The sequence below is a fragment of the Rhipicephalus microplus genome, chromosome X (assembly GCF_043290135.1).
Source record: "Rhipicephalus microplus isolate Deutch F79 chromosome X, USDA_Rmic, whole genome shotgun sequence".
Taxonomy (NCBI): Eukaryota; Metazoa; Arthropoda; class Arachnida; order Ixodida; family Ixodidae; genus Rhipicephalus; species Rhipicephalus microplus.
In genome coordinates this window covers 121495015-121511404 of record NC_134710.1, presented here as the reverse complement: position 1 = coordinate 121511404, position 16390 = coordinate 121495015, and the positions used below count along the sequence as shown (strand labels likewise).

Here is a 16390-nt window from a genome sequence, read left to right as displayed (position 1 = left end):
TTCGCCATTTGTAGAGCATCGACCTGCAGTGTTGAAGGGCCCTTGCTGAACTCAGTCGACGAGTTTTTGCACTGTTCTCTAAGAAGGAGTTAAGGAAAACAGTGGAGGTAAACGGAATGCGCTGGACATTGCTAGTGTGTGCATAATAATTTTATAGGGTTTTTCCAGTGAACCGACTGAAGCCTTAAAGCAGCGCCGCAGTTGATATAGTTGCGTAGGCTTTCTTCGGTGGAATTCACGACTACCCGTAAAAAATAAAACGAAGGCTTATGATCGTTTCTGCATTATAAATTCACTGCTGCCTTCAGAAGCGCTGCACCTTCGTTCCTTCGTGATTAACAGCATCATCGTTAAATGCGTGAGCTTCTTCGGGGTTATTCATTTTGGCTCCTTAAATCGCCTGAAAAATAGTGGGACGGATGCACTGCGGTCTTTTATCAAATCCTGCTCAGTACTCAGGTTAGTTAATCTACATCTCATTGTGACAGGGGCGTGGTGCCGGGTGCACAGTCACACTGGCATGGAAGCAGTCTAAAGGGACGCTGATTTTTTTCCCGCTTAGAAATACCTATCAGTAGCCAATCGATTGTCGCGAGCTAACTCTCGATAACGTTAGGGCACTGTTTTATTTGTTCGTTTTGTTTATTACTATTTTGAACATTCTAAAGAGTGTACTGGATAGTTAGTTCGCAGCTACCCGTCGTCTTCTTGTATCAAGGACGCCCGAAGGGTTCCTCATGAGATGAACAAGAATGGAAGGGAGCTAGACTTGTTCGTATCACGCGCGCTTCCACAGAGCGCCGGCGATCGCCATCCTGCTATGGGGCCTCAATTAGGCGCCGCCGTCCGCACTTCGGCGGCGGGGCCACCTCGCAGGATGGCGGCCCGGGCCGAAGCGAGGCGTCAGCCGCGCCGTGACGGAGTGTCAACGACCCCTTTCACTTTCGCTACCGCTCGACGGTGAAGCAAAACAAAGCACACTGAAAAAAAAAGAAGCGAAAAAAAAACACACGTTCAGCTGTCTCGTTTGTCATTTGGGAAGCTAGGTTTGTGTCTTCAGATGTCCCTCTCATCGGGGCCCTCGCCACTGGACGCCAAGGTGCTGCTGCGACGGGCGGTCGCACAAAGCAACAAGACGGGCTGCCCGGTTCGCAAACGACCTTTTCTTTCTCCGTGGTGCGGTAAAGTGACGTTGCTTCGCTTTGCTCTGGGCCGCTCTGGGATGGTCTCGTTCGCGCGCTTTTGCCCGAAAAGGGCGGAGACACGCCTGTTCCCGCGCCTCACAATGGGGCCATTCTATTACGGAGAACAAGTGCGGTGCCCAACTTGCCCACCTTGCAGCATAGCTCGACTCACGCCCCTAATGGCGCGCACGGAAACCGTCGCGTGTTTCCTCTTCGCGTGCTGGCCACGAGCTGTGCTGGGCGGCGCGTCCCTCTGGCACAGACCGAGCATGGTAAGAGGATGGCTAGTGGACAGTAGATGTTCATCACTCTTTTTTTTTTTTTGGGGGGGGGGGGGGGGGAGCGTGGCACGCAATGTAACATCCCCGCTCAAGAAAAATTAGGAAGGGCCAACACTAACAGATGTGACGATACACGTGTTCAGCATTAGCGGAGACACTGAAGACATGCCCTTTCGTCGGCTGTGAACTCGTGCTCCTGCTAGACTCCAGCGTTCACTGTTGTCACGTTCACACAGAACAGCGCGCTCATACACACGCGCATAAATTGACGCATGCATTGTAAAGGGGGTGGAGAACTTGTTACTTGTGTAGTGCATTACTGACGTCAGCACCACTGGAGCGTTGTCTCAAACGGCCGCAATTTTAGATGATACCCAATGCAGCTAATAAATAGGCTGGGTCCCAGAAGCAAAGTGCAACTTTCTGCGATCCATTCGGCAGCTTCTCGCAGCTCTGTGTAAGCTGCAGGCTTCGTCAGCCAATCAAGGAGAACCAGCACACCCTCGAATATCCCCCGCAGCTTGTCGGCTGACTCTGCATAGGAGCAGCCTCGAGCATTCAGGGGGACAGTAAAAACAACAGAAAAAAAGACGCGTATGTGTCTGCCTGCAATAAAAAATTGGCATCTCGAGAGACATGAATGTTTCTTGAAGTTAGCGGCGTCCATAAATGGTGGCAAAGTACGTTTCAGACGCCATGTTCCCCGAGAATGCCATGTTCCTCGGTGTGTATATCTAAACGAGTCATCCTACTAGACTTGAATGTCTCGTAGGATGACTCTTTTAGAAATCACGCCGCAGTGTTTGTTAATTCTGAAAAAGCACGTGCAGCTTAACCTTCCGTATATTCTGTTCGACAAACGCCAAGTAAAGCTCGAATAAGTTTAGAACTTTGATTGGCCCCGCCGCGGTGGTCTATTGGCTAAGGTACTCGGCTGCTGACTGGCAGGTCGCGGGATCGAATCCCGGTGGCGGCGGCTGTATTTCCGATGAAGGCGGAAATGTTGTAGGCCCGTGTGCTCAGATTTGGGTGCACGTTAAAGAACCCCAGGTGGTCGAAATTTCTGGCGCCCTCATCTCTTGCTTGTAAGACAAGCCTCAACTCTCATCTCTTGCTTGTAAGACAAGCCTTCGCATTCTGGCGGAAAACTCTCATCTCCCTCGACTCCCTCTGCTGCTTGCTTATATGCCCTCGTCGCTGAGTTCCCGAAATTCGGGGCGTTTTGTCGGGACGCCGCACAGCCAAGGCTGTGGAGAAGGCGAGACCTCTTTGGTATGGTGACGCAACTCTGCAGCATCACGCCCCTTCGAGATGTTGCTGAAGCTCCCTGGGTGTTATATCCGAGGAGGTTGGTCGGTGCGGCGCTTTCGAGGGGGAGAGAAGGCGCGCGCGCGGTGTCTTTTGATGCTCGTTTCTTCGTTGCGCCGGCTTCTGTCGCGTCCGAACGGGGCCTGGTTTTCATGTAGATATTAGAAATCGGAGGTGCGTGCTTTCTTGAACGCGTGTTTGGGACAATGCTAAAGGTATAAAAAGATGACTGAAAAGAACTTGAATAGGGTTTTTGTTTATATCCTATAGTGAAGGGGGTAAGGGTTCAACGGAGTGTACCAGGGCTGATATACGCGTGCGACATCGTGCTCTTAGTGGATCACGCGAGCAACAGGCAACAGGGGCACGACGTTAACGTGCCTCGTCAGAGAGACGCCTTTCCCTGGTATCCACCTCCTGAGCAGTTCGAACGCTCTTCGGTCAATGGAATGTAATGCTCTAATTGCTAAACCCTCGCCTATTGTGCACGCGTGCACTTGGTGATAGCGTGACCTTCTAGGTAATAAATTGAGGACTTGGATCACGGAAATAAATCGTAGCTTTGATGCATTTAAAGCTCAATGTTCCACGCACCAAACCGGCGCTTTCACTTGAATGGGCGCTTGCCCAGTAACCCTGACTATGTTTACTTACGTATCTATAATGCTGAAGCACTGGAAAGCTAAGGGAAAAGCCGGAGAAAATTTATTTTGAAGGGCGGAAATCTATGGAGCCGGAGTCGCGTAGGAATAAATAATTGCGCATTATAAAGATAGAAGCTTTATCGATAAATATAGGATGATATTACAGGTATGTAGCAAGCTAAACTACGACATATGCATTTTATATCTGATTAGCTCAAGCAAGCTGGGTAACTATTTGGCTCCGCATGGTTTCAAAGGAGATGGCAATAGAAATTGACATTGCATGCATGCAGACAGCCGCATTCACGAGAAGAGCACAGCGTGTTGTCAAGTGTTCGGCTTTATGTTGCGCTGTTTGTTGTTGGAAGGGGCCGTGAGGAAATACAGAGTAGTGCGGCAATGTGACCCTTTCCGTTGTTGCTTCCCCGTGGAAGTGTTGTGCATGGTATACGAAAAATTTCCACGTTTGGATGAGTTGGATGTGATGAGCGATACAGAGCAAGAATCTCGCTTTTTCCTCTAATGTTAGGCAAAACTAGAGGCGTGCGCAATGAGGAGGTGAGAGGGATGCCTTCGCTCACAGTAGAGGTAAAAGTTGTGGGAAAAGGTTGATTAAAAAAAAGGATATTTACTGCGCGTTGTGATGTTTATCCTCCCTGTGAGCTGCAAAAAATACTGAAAAACAAACATTCGGCGACCTGCACTTGCCGGACTTCGCTTTCGAAACTGGTGCTGAGATTGAGGGGGGTTTCCATTTGTGCGCAAACAATGTTCGGTTCCGCTGCGAAGCCGTTTCGCGATCAATATCAGAAGCGTGCCTTCTTATGTGTGTGTGACAGAGCGCGCCGGGCATAAGGGGGGGGGCTCCCCTGCCGCGCTGGAAATTGCAGTGTTTACACCGAGAGCTGGTGCGCTGTCCTATATACTGGCTTTTATCGCCGGCGATCGCCGCTTAAGTGCACGCGGCAAAGGAAACACAAGCAAGGGAAAACAAGTGGACTAGCTGAAACCCTCCCGCCGACGGCTGCCACGAACGTCTTGGCTTTACGCTCAAAGTATGCTTCTTATTTCAAGGCGGGTCATCGTTTTTAATAGGTCGAAGTTGTTACAGCAGCCACCGTGCGTGCGACCACAGCCCCCTAACGTGAATGTAGGACGTGGAGAACCAAGTCGTATAAGAACGGCCTTTCCGGTAGTGTATGTACACTCACGTAACAGCTCTATCAGCGGTCTCTGTCGGTACGGCACCGGTGCCACCCCTTCCATAACTGGGACCCTGGCGCTTCGAAGGAGAGGCATAAAGTACACGAAGAAAGGACGGAGGGGTGCTTAACCTCAATTTCATTTCGGCCATATCTGTACGTGCATAATCCCTCGTGCAGCCGCGGCCACCAATGCGCGCGCAGCAGCGATTGCTCGAGGCGACGTGCCTTTTTAAGGCGGCGTGCGGCTTCCTTTCGGGAGGCGTGTGCCCGAGCACTTACGTGGAGGTTTCGGGCAAAGCACACTCCGCGCAGCCCCCGATCGACGCCGCTCGCCCAGAACACGATGGTCAGCCTGAGCGCAAAAACTGCCCTCGAAAGAGCTGCTCTCGTGCTTGAACAAGGACGTAATTTTTCAAACCTATACGTGTCCCACGTTAATGGTCCAATCATGGCCAAACAGATGCTCTCGAAGGCCATTGCTCGAACGCTTAATAATATCAGTGTCATTTCAGTGGCATTGGTGTAGACTTTCAAAATACAGCTTTTGAAAGTTTAGCAAAAGAAGAAAAAAAATAATTTGGTTTTAACCATACAGATTCCTAATGTTGGACCATTGCGCGCTTGTTCCGCATCCATAAGACTGCCTGTCAGTGTGAACTGCACAGTAGAGCACTGCCATTATAACGCTGGTAATTTATACTGTTGCCCCGTCGCGGTGGTCTGTAATGGCTAGCTTTACTCGGCTGCTGACCCCCCCCCCCCCCCCCGCGCCCCGGTGGTCTAGTGGCTAAGGCACTCGGCTGCTGACCCGCAGGTCACGGGATCGAATCCCGGCTGCGGCGGCTGCATTTCCGATGGAGGGGCAATGTTGTAGGCTCGTGTGCTCAGATTTGAATGCACGTTAAAGAACCCCAGGTGGTCGAAATTTCCGGAGCCCTCCACTACGGCGTCTCTCATATCGTGGTTTTGGGACGTTAAACCTCACAAATCAATCAATCAATCAATCAATCTGCTGCTGACCCGCAGGTCGCGACATCGAATCCTGGCTGCGACGGCTTCATTTTCGATGGAGGTGAAAATGCTGTAGGCCCGTGTGCTCAGATTTGGGTGCACGTTGGAGAACTCCATGTGGCCGAAATTTCCAGAGCCCTCCACTATGGCGTCTCTCATAATTATATATGATGGTTTTGGGACGTTAAATTCCACATATCTATCTATTGTTATTGTTCTCCTTATGTATGAGTATCATTGCTATATGTTGTTTCTAACTTAACCATAACGTTGTTGTTGCTGGTGTCGTTTTTTTTTTGTTCTTTGCAATTATTCATACAGCTGGTTTCGGTCAAGTTTAGTACGGGCTTTTGCTTACTGCTACCTATAGTTTTGTTAATTCTTATGTTCACTTTCATTTCCGATATATTGTGTCGCAACTATTACTCTTAATAAGTACAACAAAGGGTAATCTAGTTTTTCAATGTATTTTTTCTTTCACAATCGCTTGTTTACCACACACGAAAATAAAGACAAACATAATTCAAACGTATGACCCACTTAATGACAAATGTTGCTATGTATAGAGCACATTGAAAATTTGAAAGTTTCTTTGTTAGTCTTTTTCCCGCCTCTACTTCTGTGGCCATTATAAAGCAAGGCATTGCTCTGAGTCACCGCTGAAAAAAAAAAAAACGCTATCGCTTCGAGGGTGACGTGACTTCACACCAAACGCTCGCTTGTTTACATTACTCTCAAAGAAGATAAGAAAAGGTCTTTCTGCCAGTTGAAGTCGACTACTAACAACATTTGGTTCAACCCCCACAAGTTATCACAGGGACGCTATGCGCTTCACTCTTAATATAGCTTTCCCCCTCGCATCATGAAATGTCCCTCCCTCATCGCAACTTCATCACTTCGTGTAGATGACGCCGGCATGTAGGGTTCGTGTTCACGTGCAGGTCTTTCGTAGGATTTTCTGCCCTTTAAAGCTGCGAATGAAATATCGGCGCCTTTAGACTATTTCTAAGAACTATTACATACATTGGAACATGTAACCCACGATGTTGTTGTTTTTTTTTTCTACTCGTGAGTGAAGCACGACGTTAGAGGCCACACCTGCCACTTTTCTGAAATTTAGCTTTTCTCTTGTAGCTCCGTTCTTAAATAGTGAAATTTTTGCTCCGCACAATTCAGCCAGCGCTACAACAACATGCATTCGAGCTTTAAAGAGCAACCCTCCGATATATATTTTTTGAAATACATATCAATGCTGTAACAACATAACCATGCAGTGTCGTTCATTTTGATTCCATGGCCCAATGCTGAGTGTGTCAATGGCTGTGCTCACGCGTAAGATTTTTTTTTTTACTTTCATTCCCGCGCGTCAATGTTATGAGCTCAGTGTTGTTAAATCGCATCCCTCACATTTTATGTCTTTTCTTTGTTTTTTTTTTTTGTTGCAGGTGCTGTCGTGGATCTGCAAAAACGGAGCCGAGGCCCTGTCCAAGCATTTTTTTGTGGCAGATTCGCTTTCAGCCATTCAAGATCAAGAGTACGAGTTCGAGAAGTTCTACTTCCTCGCCATGGTAAGTGAGCATGTATTCACGTCCTTTCTGCGAAAGAACTCGGTGGACGGACAAGCTTTTTGGATGTGAACACGTCTAAAACATTATGAAGATTTCACCGAAGGGATAGTCTTTTCTCAAGTATATGGAATTTACAGGAGTGAATCGAAGTCTTTGTGCTATTACGCCTTTTCTTATGCTTGGTAAACAAAGAAACGAGAGATGTAGAAGGCGAGCAGTGCATCGCTTTCGCAGCATGGCGGTGCCATCAGTGTTTGCAGGCCGGCTGGCAAGCATCGCCTTCGAAGGACGCGTGCACGTGCAATGCTTAGTTGGTTAATGAAGCGGTAGCCACCTAATTCACCCGGCGGCCAAATGACTCGGGTCACGCTGCCAATCCGTCACACCGACGAGTGGGCGCTTACCCGCAGCTGAAAAGCCCGCGTACGCGCTCTTGCGGTCGGCCGTATATTACGCGCTGGCGATTGGGGAGAAGAAAAAAGAGCCAAAAGACAAGGGCCCACTGCGCGCACGTGGCGCGCGGACGGAAGGGAATAATTGGTTTTCGCGGCGGCGCGACAAGCCGTCCTTGGGGTTCCCGCGTGGGGCGCGTCCGGGTTAAATAAACCACTGTCAATTAAGGCGCCGCGTGCCCTCCTCCTCTTTACTATCAGAGCACGCGCGTCCGGAACGGGAAACATCGACGGGGTCCGCCGGAATGACCGCCCTCCCTGCCCATATCGGGGCCGGCGTGCTGGCCTCTCCCGCTGGCGTGGGCGCTCGCAGAGACGCGTGGGCAGGCGGCGGCCTATCGAATTCCTCGGTCGCGTATCGCCGCCGGCTGAGTTTCTCGCCGACCAGCGTGACCAAAACGAGTGGACGACGATTGACGAAAGGGTTCGCGGAAACCGGGACGGCCCGTCCGTCGCTACACAGCGCTGGCAATCTCGTCGTTAGGTGCGGTCAGATCAGGGCTGAACGTGGCGTGCCTGGGGCGATTTCGCAAGCGCTTGATCAACGCGGAATTTGCAGGCGCCATCCCGTTGATGATCTGCGAGGACTTTTTGGCTGCGGCTAGGTAGTCGGTGGTTCATCGAGATGAGTAATTAGGTGGGCTAGGTATACGTTTGCTATTCACCATTAGAGCATTTTAAAGCGTTCAAAAAAAAAACTGACGACATTCCTTTGTATTCCGTATATTTGTTGCCCTTCGCAAAGTTCCCATGATGGTTGTTAGTACTGTCACTTGAAAAAATGATTTCACGGATTTTCGGGTCTTCTGCTCATATGCATCTCGCGTGGTGTGTGTCGTGAATCTTTTCGATCGAAACGTGCAACGTTTTACGTCTTTTTTGTTTGTTCGGAGGTGCGTGGTTTGCTTTCGTGTTTTTCCATTTCATCAGAAACTCTGTAGCCATGAGTGTTCAATCGATTAATAAAGGAATAACCTAGCAGTGATGGGACCGCACTGCACTCTTGTTTATTGTACCTTCAACATCGCGTAGTGTGACACAGGCAAGAAAACGCCGACAGAAAGTTGCGCGTCTTTACATAACCGCTCTTACCGCTGACCGCCAAATCGCGACCGGCGGAAGGGAGCCGCAAGTGGCGTCTCAATTCGCGGCTGTGGCTTGACCCAGCGCTCTGCTGCTGCAGCCCGCTGTGCGTCTCTGTTCGTATATGTATGTGCGCACCGCTGCGCAGCTTCACGCGAGCACGTCCGGTTCATGCGGCTGCGTCCGATTTGCATGATTCCGGGTGAAAGTTCCAGGCGAGCGTGAGGGGCGAGGAGGCATCGAGCCATCTTGCTCGCTCACAGGGCAAAATGAACGGCGAGCAGCAGGATGCGACCTTGCTCTCCCACGCAACGCCTCCTTGCGTCGTCCGTCGACGACGGGCGCGGGAGAGGGCGCTGCTGCGCGCTTAGCATGGCACTCTGCTTAGTATGCGACGTCCCCAAGAGAGCTACGCTCACGTTCGCAGATTAGCCCCGAAAGCAGTTTCATTCATTACGACTTGCGGGGGAAATTGGCGAATGTGCAAGCGAGCGGGCAACATAATCTGCGCCCTCTCACTCCATAGACGCGCGGGTCATCTCTCTTCCGCCGGTTTGCGCTGACTGCGCGAGGTTTAAAGGTTGCGCGGGGCGGGATCCAGCTCTCAAGTTTAATGGGTGCCTCTGACGACGAAGACATCGCTTAGGTTACGCTTTAGCAGTAATGTAAGTTTGGTGTAGCTGGCCAGAATTAGCACGGTTCTTCTGCCTCTGTACTTTTCTGTCTCCATTTTTTCGTCTGTTTGCACGCCTCGATGACCAGCCACTTTCCGAAAAATTAATTTTGTATTACCGCCAAGATCGAGCTTCACGCCGAAAAGCGACGAAGGCCCTCCGGAAGTTTCTGCGATCGACCCGCCTCGCCGAACGTTTGTGACGTTTTAGTGTGTTTGTGTGTTTTCGCTTCCGCTCCGCTCTCTTTCTCCGATTCCCTTTTCCTCACATTTCTGTCTCCCATTTCCCCTTCCCCAGTGCAGGGTAGCAAACCAGACACTTGCTTTCTGGTTAACCTCCCTGCTTTTCTTCATACCATATATCTCTAATTTCTTCTGGCTCATTAAATCTTCATCTCTCTCTCGTTCCCATTGTTCAGCACACGAGTCTGGGTGCTGTTTCGTGGCCGTAATAATAATGCAGTTTTGTATTGCTCGCTTCCCAAGCCCATTTCTTTGTCCTCGCAACATAAAGCAGTTAACCAGGTATACCCCTTCAGAAATCAGTGTGCTGTTCGGTAATAGAATAAAATGAGCCGTTGAACTGTGCCGTCTATTTGGGATAATGGTACGTGCATCAGTATGACTCTTTCAAAATGAGCTTGTTTTCTCTTTCTCTCTCCCTTTCTTTTTTTTACTATTAGTGCATTTCAATTTGATACATCTGAATTCCACTTGTCCCAGGTGTTTACGCTACACTCATTTGTCTTGGATTTGGAAACACCTTTCTATCTGCATTTCAATTCTGCATTGCACTACAATTTTCTACTTTCTGTTAAAGAACAATCAGCTGAATCAATTTAAGATGGTTTAACAGAAATATGCGTATTGCTGAAAGTGAATGAGGGCCGACCTATGAACCTTCCTTTCTCTAATTTTTTTTGGGTCTCGGGCTGAAACCTCCGCGATGGTGTATCAGTGCGCCGTGACAAGTTTACGAGTACCCTCTTATAATTTGGTCACTTTGGTGCGGGACAATATCCTTATACTTTTTACGATGAATATAAAGAACAGTGAAAATCAGCCTTCCTACCTGATAAAACGGACAACCATATGTCTTCAACAGTGCTGTGAAAACCGATCTTACGGCAACCCGATGCAGGAACTTGAGGATGTCATCGCCATAGAAATGTCTCTGAGTCTCCGATTATCGTAAGAGCAGCAATTTCGAAGTCGCAGAAGCATAATTTACTAACAGAACCACGTTCCTGATTGCTGCCGATGCAATCATTTCGGTCAGTCGGGTTCCTTCCCAGGCAAGCCGCAAGGACAAATCGTTTCCAGCCTCTTCACTAAATCACTTGCATGCATCTCCGAAAGCAATCGTCTCCTCTTGATATTATCGACGCCATACAGTGATTGGTTGTGCACACCCCGGTGTGTCTTAGCAAAACACAGTATAGGGATGTGTGATGGGGCGCGTAGTTAGTTAGCAGTATAATTTGCCCCAAGTAAGAAGAGAGAAAGGAAAGAGGAAACGCCGCAGGCATGTTCTCTTTTTTCTGCACCTCAAGCTTTCTTGTATACAGCGGCGACAGTTTGAGCTTGACATCTTCGTTTACGCGGCGTAATTAGGCTCGCGATAATGCGACAATTCTATTTGAGCACTATTTATTCCCTTATCTTTCTTCGTCCGTGATTCGAGCGGCGCTATGAGAACCATGTTATATCCGGAATCGACCGGTTGCGAACGGCGGCTGATACGAAAGGAACGAAAAAAGAGGTTGGTATTAAACCGACCTAGCTTCCTGTTACTGCGCTGCAGGCATTGTTCAAAGAGGCACGAGAGAAGGAAACACGAGGTGATTTACGCATTTTGGATGACTATATTCATTGTGTACTTTTTATTTAAAAAGAAGACCGAAGTTACAGTGTGCTAGTGCACTCTATCGAAGTAGAACTCCAGAGACGCTGTTCCTGTCGACTGTTCCCGCCCGGAAAGTTTTAAATGATTAACAGCGTCAGTGGGGACAACCCTGTCTTTTACCCGCGTCGTCTCGGCAAGCGGGCCACCGAGTGCGGGGCGCTCGACTTGTAATACACGAGAGCAGTTAACAGGAAGAAGAATTTTCCGTTTTTAAAACTTGATCAGACTGCGTCAGTATAAATGGATCAGTGGGTCGCGAGTCGTTTAGGAAGGGCGCGCGAGGCCGAAATCGTTTCCTGTCGAAGCCAGTCGCGGTCTCGATTCGTTTCGCGCCATTGGCGGCGAGGTCTTTGGCGGCGGCCATTCACGCCGCCACGAATGTGCCGTCCTTGCCCCGTTCCCCCCGTGGGCATGGAAAACCGATGGTGCTCGTCGGTCACCTCGGGTGCCTGATGAATGGACGCGGTGGCGACCCCCGTGCTGGTGGTGACCGCGCCACCGTTCGCCAGGCGCCGCCGTTCGCCTACGCCTCGTTGCGGATGCCCGTCACGCGGCGCTGTGACCGCCCACTGCGGCCAGCGTCCAGGAAGGAAGGTCAAGCCGCCGTGCCTCCTTCGATCATCATCGTGGGCGCGCCGGATGCCTACACCCTTCACTATTCTATTTATCTGCGGCTTTACTTAAAAGTGTACCTCTTAGTGCAAAGTCAACAGGAAGAGCCTTCCCGGCGAGAGCGTCCCTGCAGCTGTCCGCCGTCGTTTCCTGGGCCTGCACCCGTCCTGCATTAATTGATTGCCTGTCGCGGAACGTGTGGGGCCGCTCTGTGCCAGACTTATTAGCCCCGTATGCTCGGCCCCTTTTGGCTAGTTCGATGCGGCGTTATAAAGACACATTTTTTTTCTCTCTCTTTTGGTTTCTGTTCTGGCCCTGTTCCTGGCGATTCGTTTCTGTGCGCGGAAGTAGCCTTGGAAAAAAAACAGTTCCAACTGCTTTGCCTATAGGGAGCAAGCCTGCACGTTTGCCACTGACATACGAGTACTCGTACGATCGGACAGGTGTTACAAATGAACGTGGTGTGTTTGTAGGTCGTGTTCGGACCAGTGTGCATTTGTGTTTCGTAATTTTGTTAAAATGTATACACTCCACTGGCTGGCCAAAAGAAAAATAAAGAAAAAAATCGCAGTAACACCATCCCACATATCTGTTTTGCATTGTGGCACAGTGAACCAAAAGAACGCCCCGTGTAGCCGTTGCATTAGACAAGCAAACAAACAAACAAAAATGCCGGTTTTCTTATGGTACATCACATATGACAAATACATGGTGAGAATTCCCCCTTTTTGTAGTTATTCTTTTACATCTAAGTGATTATAGGTGCACATCGGGGTCATCTCACCGAAAACGCGAGGTGTCGAACGCATTCGAGGCCGTAACAGTGTACACAAAACCGTAAGTCCGTAACATATACGTGTACATATAGATACGTCACCTATGTAAATGAGAATCTGGAAGGTCACCCGCCGGAGGCCCGCGCGCAAGTGACTTGCAATGACACAAAACGTTGGACGACACTATGCTGACATTCTATGCGTGCGAACGCATACTTAGAGAGTTATGTGGTTAAATTCTGCAGGTCTATATTTAAATTTGCTTTTTTTAGGTCGCGGTGTTGGAGCGAGACCGACGTCTTGACGTGCCTTAAAAAAAAGAAATAGTTGCTTACGATGGTGTATGATGCTCGTAGCATCTCCAGGCGCTTTTAGATTTGTAAAAGAAGTTGTGACAGAAATTTCACACCCGACCTAGTGTACGCGGACGTCTTGCCCGCATACATTTAGTCACCCCCCCCCCCCTCCACGTTACCGACAGCTGTACGGAAGGCGTCCTTTTATTACTGATGTAGTAGTAAATTTTTTTTAAGAATGGCACAAACCATGTTGCACTATTGTCTTCCTAATTCGCCATTGGCCTTAGCCAGGCTTCAGTAGCACTGACCAGTTATATGTTTATAGACTAGTGATATGCTATTTCTACAGGTCACAATAACTGTAGCACCTATAGGCGACGCCCTTTTAATTAGCCGCAACAAGACATTTGTACAAGTGACACGGAACGTTATTCTCGGCGTGTATTGACAAAAAGCTACGAGTATTATGCTGCAATTTCTGGTAAATTAAATGTCCAGTTAGTGATTTAGCGTTGGTGTATTCGCGCAGCTCGAAAGTGAACGAGTTGAAGCGCCAATGTTGTGAACTCACATCTGCCCTATAGTTTATTTAGCCCTGTGCAAATGCGTCGATGCTATTAGCGACCGAAAGCAGCTACTATAGAAAAAAGTACCAATTAAGAATGATCTTTCTGTATTCGACCCTTGCGTTTAGCGAGTTGAACCGTTCATATATATACAATGGGCCAAACCTCAGTCACCATGTTAACCGTGGTAGCGAACGTTGTCTCTCGTATATTGCAGTTCTTGTCTGAAACAAAATGCCCCCCCCCCCTTTTTTTTTAAGTTCTGACGCAGTATTTTTCACTATACAAACTGGTTGTATACGAGCAGGCGCCAGCCATTATTGTTGCCGTGCATATTATTAGTGAATGTAGCCTGCGCTATTCGGCCTCTAGCACTTCAAGCCATTTAGCGCTAATAATCGAGTTGGATAACTGTAAGTATGTTTGTTTATAAAGCATGTTCATATATGCACTGTATACAGCGGCTATACTGTTACTGCAACCACAAGCGATTATGCGTTTATCTCGTTCTCCAAGGGCAATCAAATAACCGAGTACCTCTTCGCTCCTCTAAGCACTTACGGAGTCACTTTCTCTACACGCGGGAAACGCCGGGTCATTTGTGAACAATCGTGCATAAAGTCTTGGAGGTCTGCTATAGTGCCGCGGAAGAATATATAAGGCTGTAGGTTGCGTAACGTTCTGTCGTCGACAAGCTCAGAGGAGGCAATGAACAGACCCGCGCATGCTGATTAATTACCCAAAACGCAATTACAGCGCCATTCTGGATGCGAAGAAAAAGTGCGATCATTGATAACCGGCCTCTATAGGCAAAATAAAACGTGGACGTTGGGTGGGCGGATGATCGAGGTTACACCGCACGCAGCGCCGCAAGACCCTGGAAAGAATCGGGAGGAAGTCAACGGGTCCTTATTGTTCTTTTGTACACGGCACCACACGGCGTGGTGCGTGTGCTCTCTGGTCCCTGCCTAACGCTGCTCGAGGTCGGGCACGTCTCGCGGCGCGGCTCCTTTCTTTGGCGCGCGCCGTTCCACATACGTAATAAATGAGCGCGGCTCACGTAATTGGCATTTGCTTCGCGGCACCCGAACAATACACTTTTCCCCAACGATTCTTCACGTCCCCGTTGCCGCCCCGCCCCTGTGTTTATTGTGATGCCTTCCTCGTACTCTCGTGATGGTGACAAAGTGATCGCAGGCGTCGTCATCAGTTAACGCCACCAACGCGTTTAGGGTGGCCTCTCTGTTTCTGCGAACCGCTGATGTCGGCTTTATGTGCAGCGGGGCCGCGCTCGTATACGCCCGCATTGCAAGTGCCGCTTAGCGCGATCGAGAATATGCAGTGCTCATGTTGTGGTGTCATAAGATCTCTTGTATAAAACGCCGTTTATATAGTACAGCAGAACGCGCACTTCCGTCTGATTTTCTGATGCAATAAACTTGTGGCATATGCTTAATTCATAGAAATTCATTGCGATGATGCGTTCAGATTTCCGTATTCCAGCATGGCTGTATCTCTCTGCAGCATCACTTTCTCTTTCTATGCTGCGTGTTTCGTGAGCATAGGAGGCGCATGTGGCTTAATTTGTAGCCTGGAATTTTGCCAGTCCACAAATGGCTCGCGGGATTAAACTAGTATACTTGCGGAGAAGCGCATAGTCACGTGCATCTCTACTATAAAGAAGAGGCGAGTCTGTGACACAAACAGCCAAGAATGAATGGCATGGAATTGGCAGGATGCAGTGTATAGTAAACAGTATTCACTGAACAAGTTATGAACGCAAACTTTCAGTAAAGTCATCTCATGAAAAGAAATGCAGAAGAGCAAGAGAAATAAAATTTATTTGTGCACGTCTAGAATAACGGAGGAAGATGCTTTCGCCTCGGCTCCAATTCGATCTCCTAACCGTCGGCCGGAATCCCTTGGGACTCGGCGGCTGTCAAGTCGAGACTGGTGGCTGTGACGGTTGCTGTTGTTCGGCCTCGTAGTTATGCAATACTGTCTCTCAGGATTCTACAATTCTACTCTGATTGTTCCCCGCCGCGGTTGTCTAGTGGCTAAGGTATACTCGGCTCCTGACCCGCAGGTCGCGGGATCGAATCCCGGCTGCGGCGACTGCATTTCTGATGGAGGCGGAAATGTTGTATGCTCGAGTTCTCAGATTTGGGTGCACGTAAGAAAACCCCGGGAGGTAGAAATTTCCGGAGCCCTCTACTACGGCGTCTCTCATAATTATAAGGTGGTTTTGGGACGTAAAAACCCACATATCAATCAATCTACTCAGATTGTTGTAAAAGAAGCAGGTCCAAGCCATGTGAACCAGACCGGTAAAGCTATTAGAGTATACGTATATTTTATACAAGAAATGCAGAAAGAAAAAAGAGCTAGCACTATGTTCTATAGCGCTAGCTCTATAGCGAACAACAGAGACATAATTAAATTTGACTGGGATCTTGCGCGTTACAACTACACGAACAATGCGTGCTTCCACACGCTGGCAAAAGGGAGGGCGTTAAAAAAAAAGAAAGGTGGCGGAAGTCTGTAAGAAGGCAATCAGTGAATAGAGGAGGCGCTGGCATACACGCACATGATTACCCATGACTGATGGTGTTTAGCTCACCTTGTTCCGAGTGTGCACTTGTGACGGTCGCCTGCTTGGAGTGTCGAGACATTGCAGTTTTGCCTTGAATCTGTCTTGGACGCGCGCCCGGAAGCTATCTTAGGGTAATAGCTTAAGTCACCCCAGTGGTGCGCTGTTTAGCGTTTCCGTCGAATGGCGCTGTCTCCCGTTGTTCACGTCATTCTCACGCTATATTATGCGA

The 16390-nt window shown here is 48.9% G+C and overlaps 1 protein-coding gene across 6 annotated transcripts in view; it reads left to right on the top strand.

Annotated features, from left to right (window-relative positions):
• LOC119176380 (puratrophin-1) overlaps positions 1–16390 on the top strand; it is a 540416-nt gene that overhangs the window by 428363 nt on the left and 95663 nt on the right. For all 6 annotated transcript variants that reach the window (XM_075877541.1, XM_075877540.1, XM_075877537.1 and 3 more), the window contains one exon: positions 7079–7201. In XM_075877541.1, coding sequence (XP_075733656.1) covers positions 7079–7201 — 123 coding nt within the window. The remainder of the gene's footprint in view (positions 1–7078; positions 7202–16390) is intronic.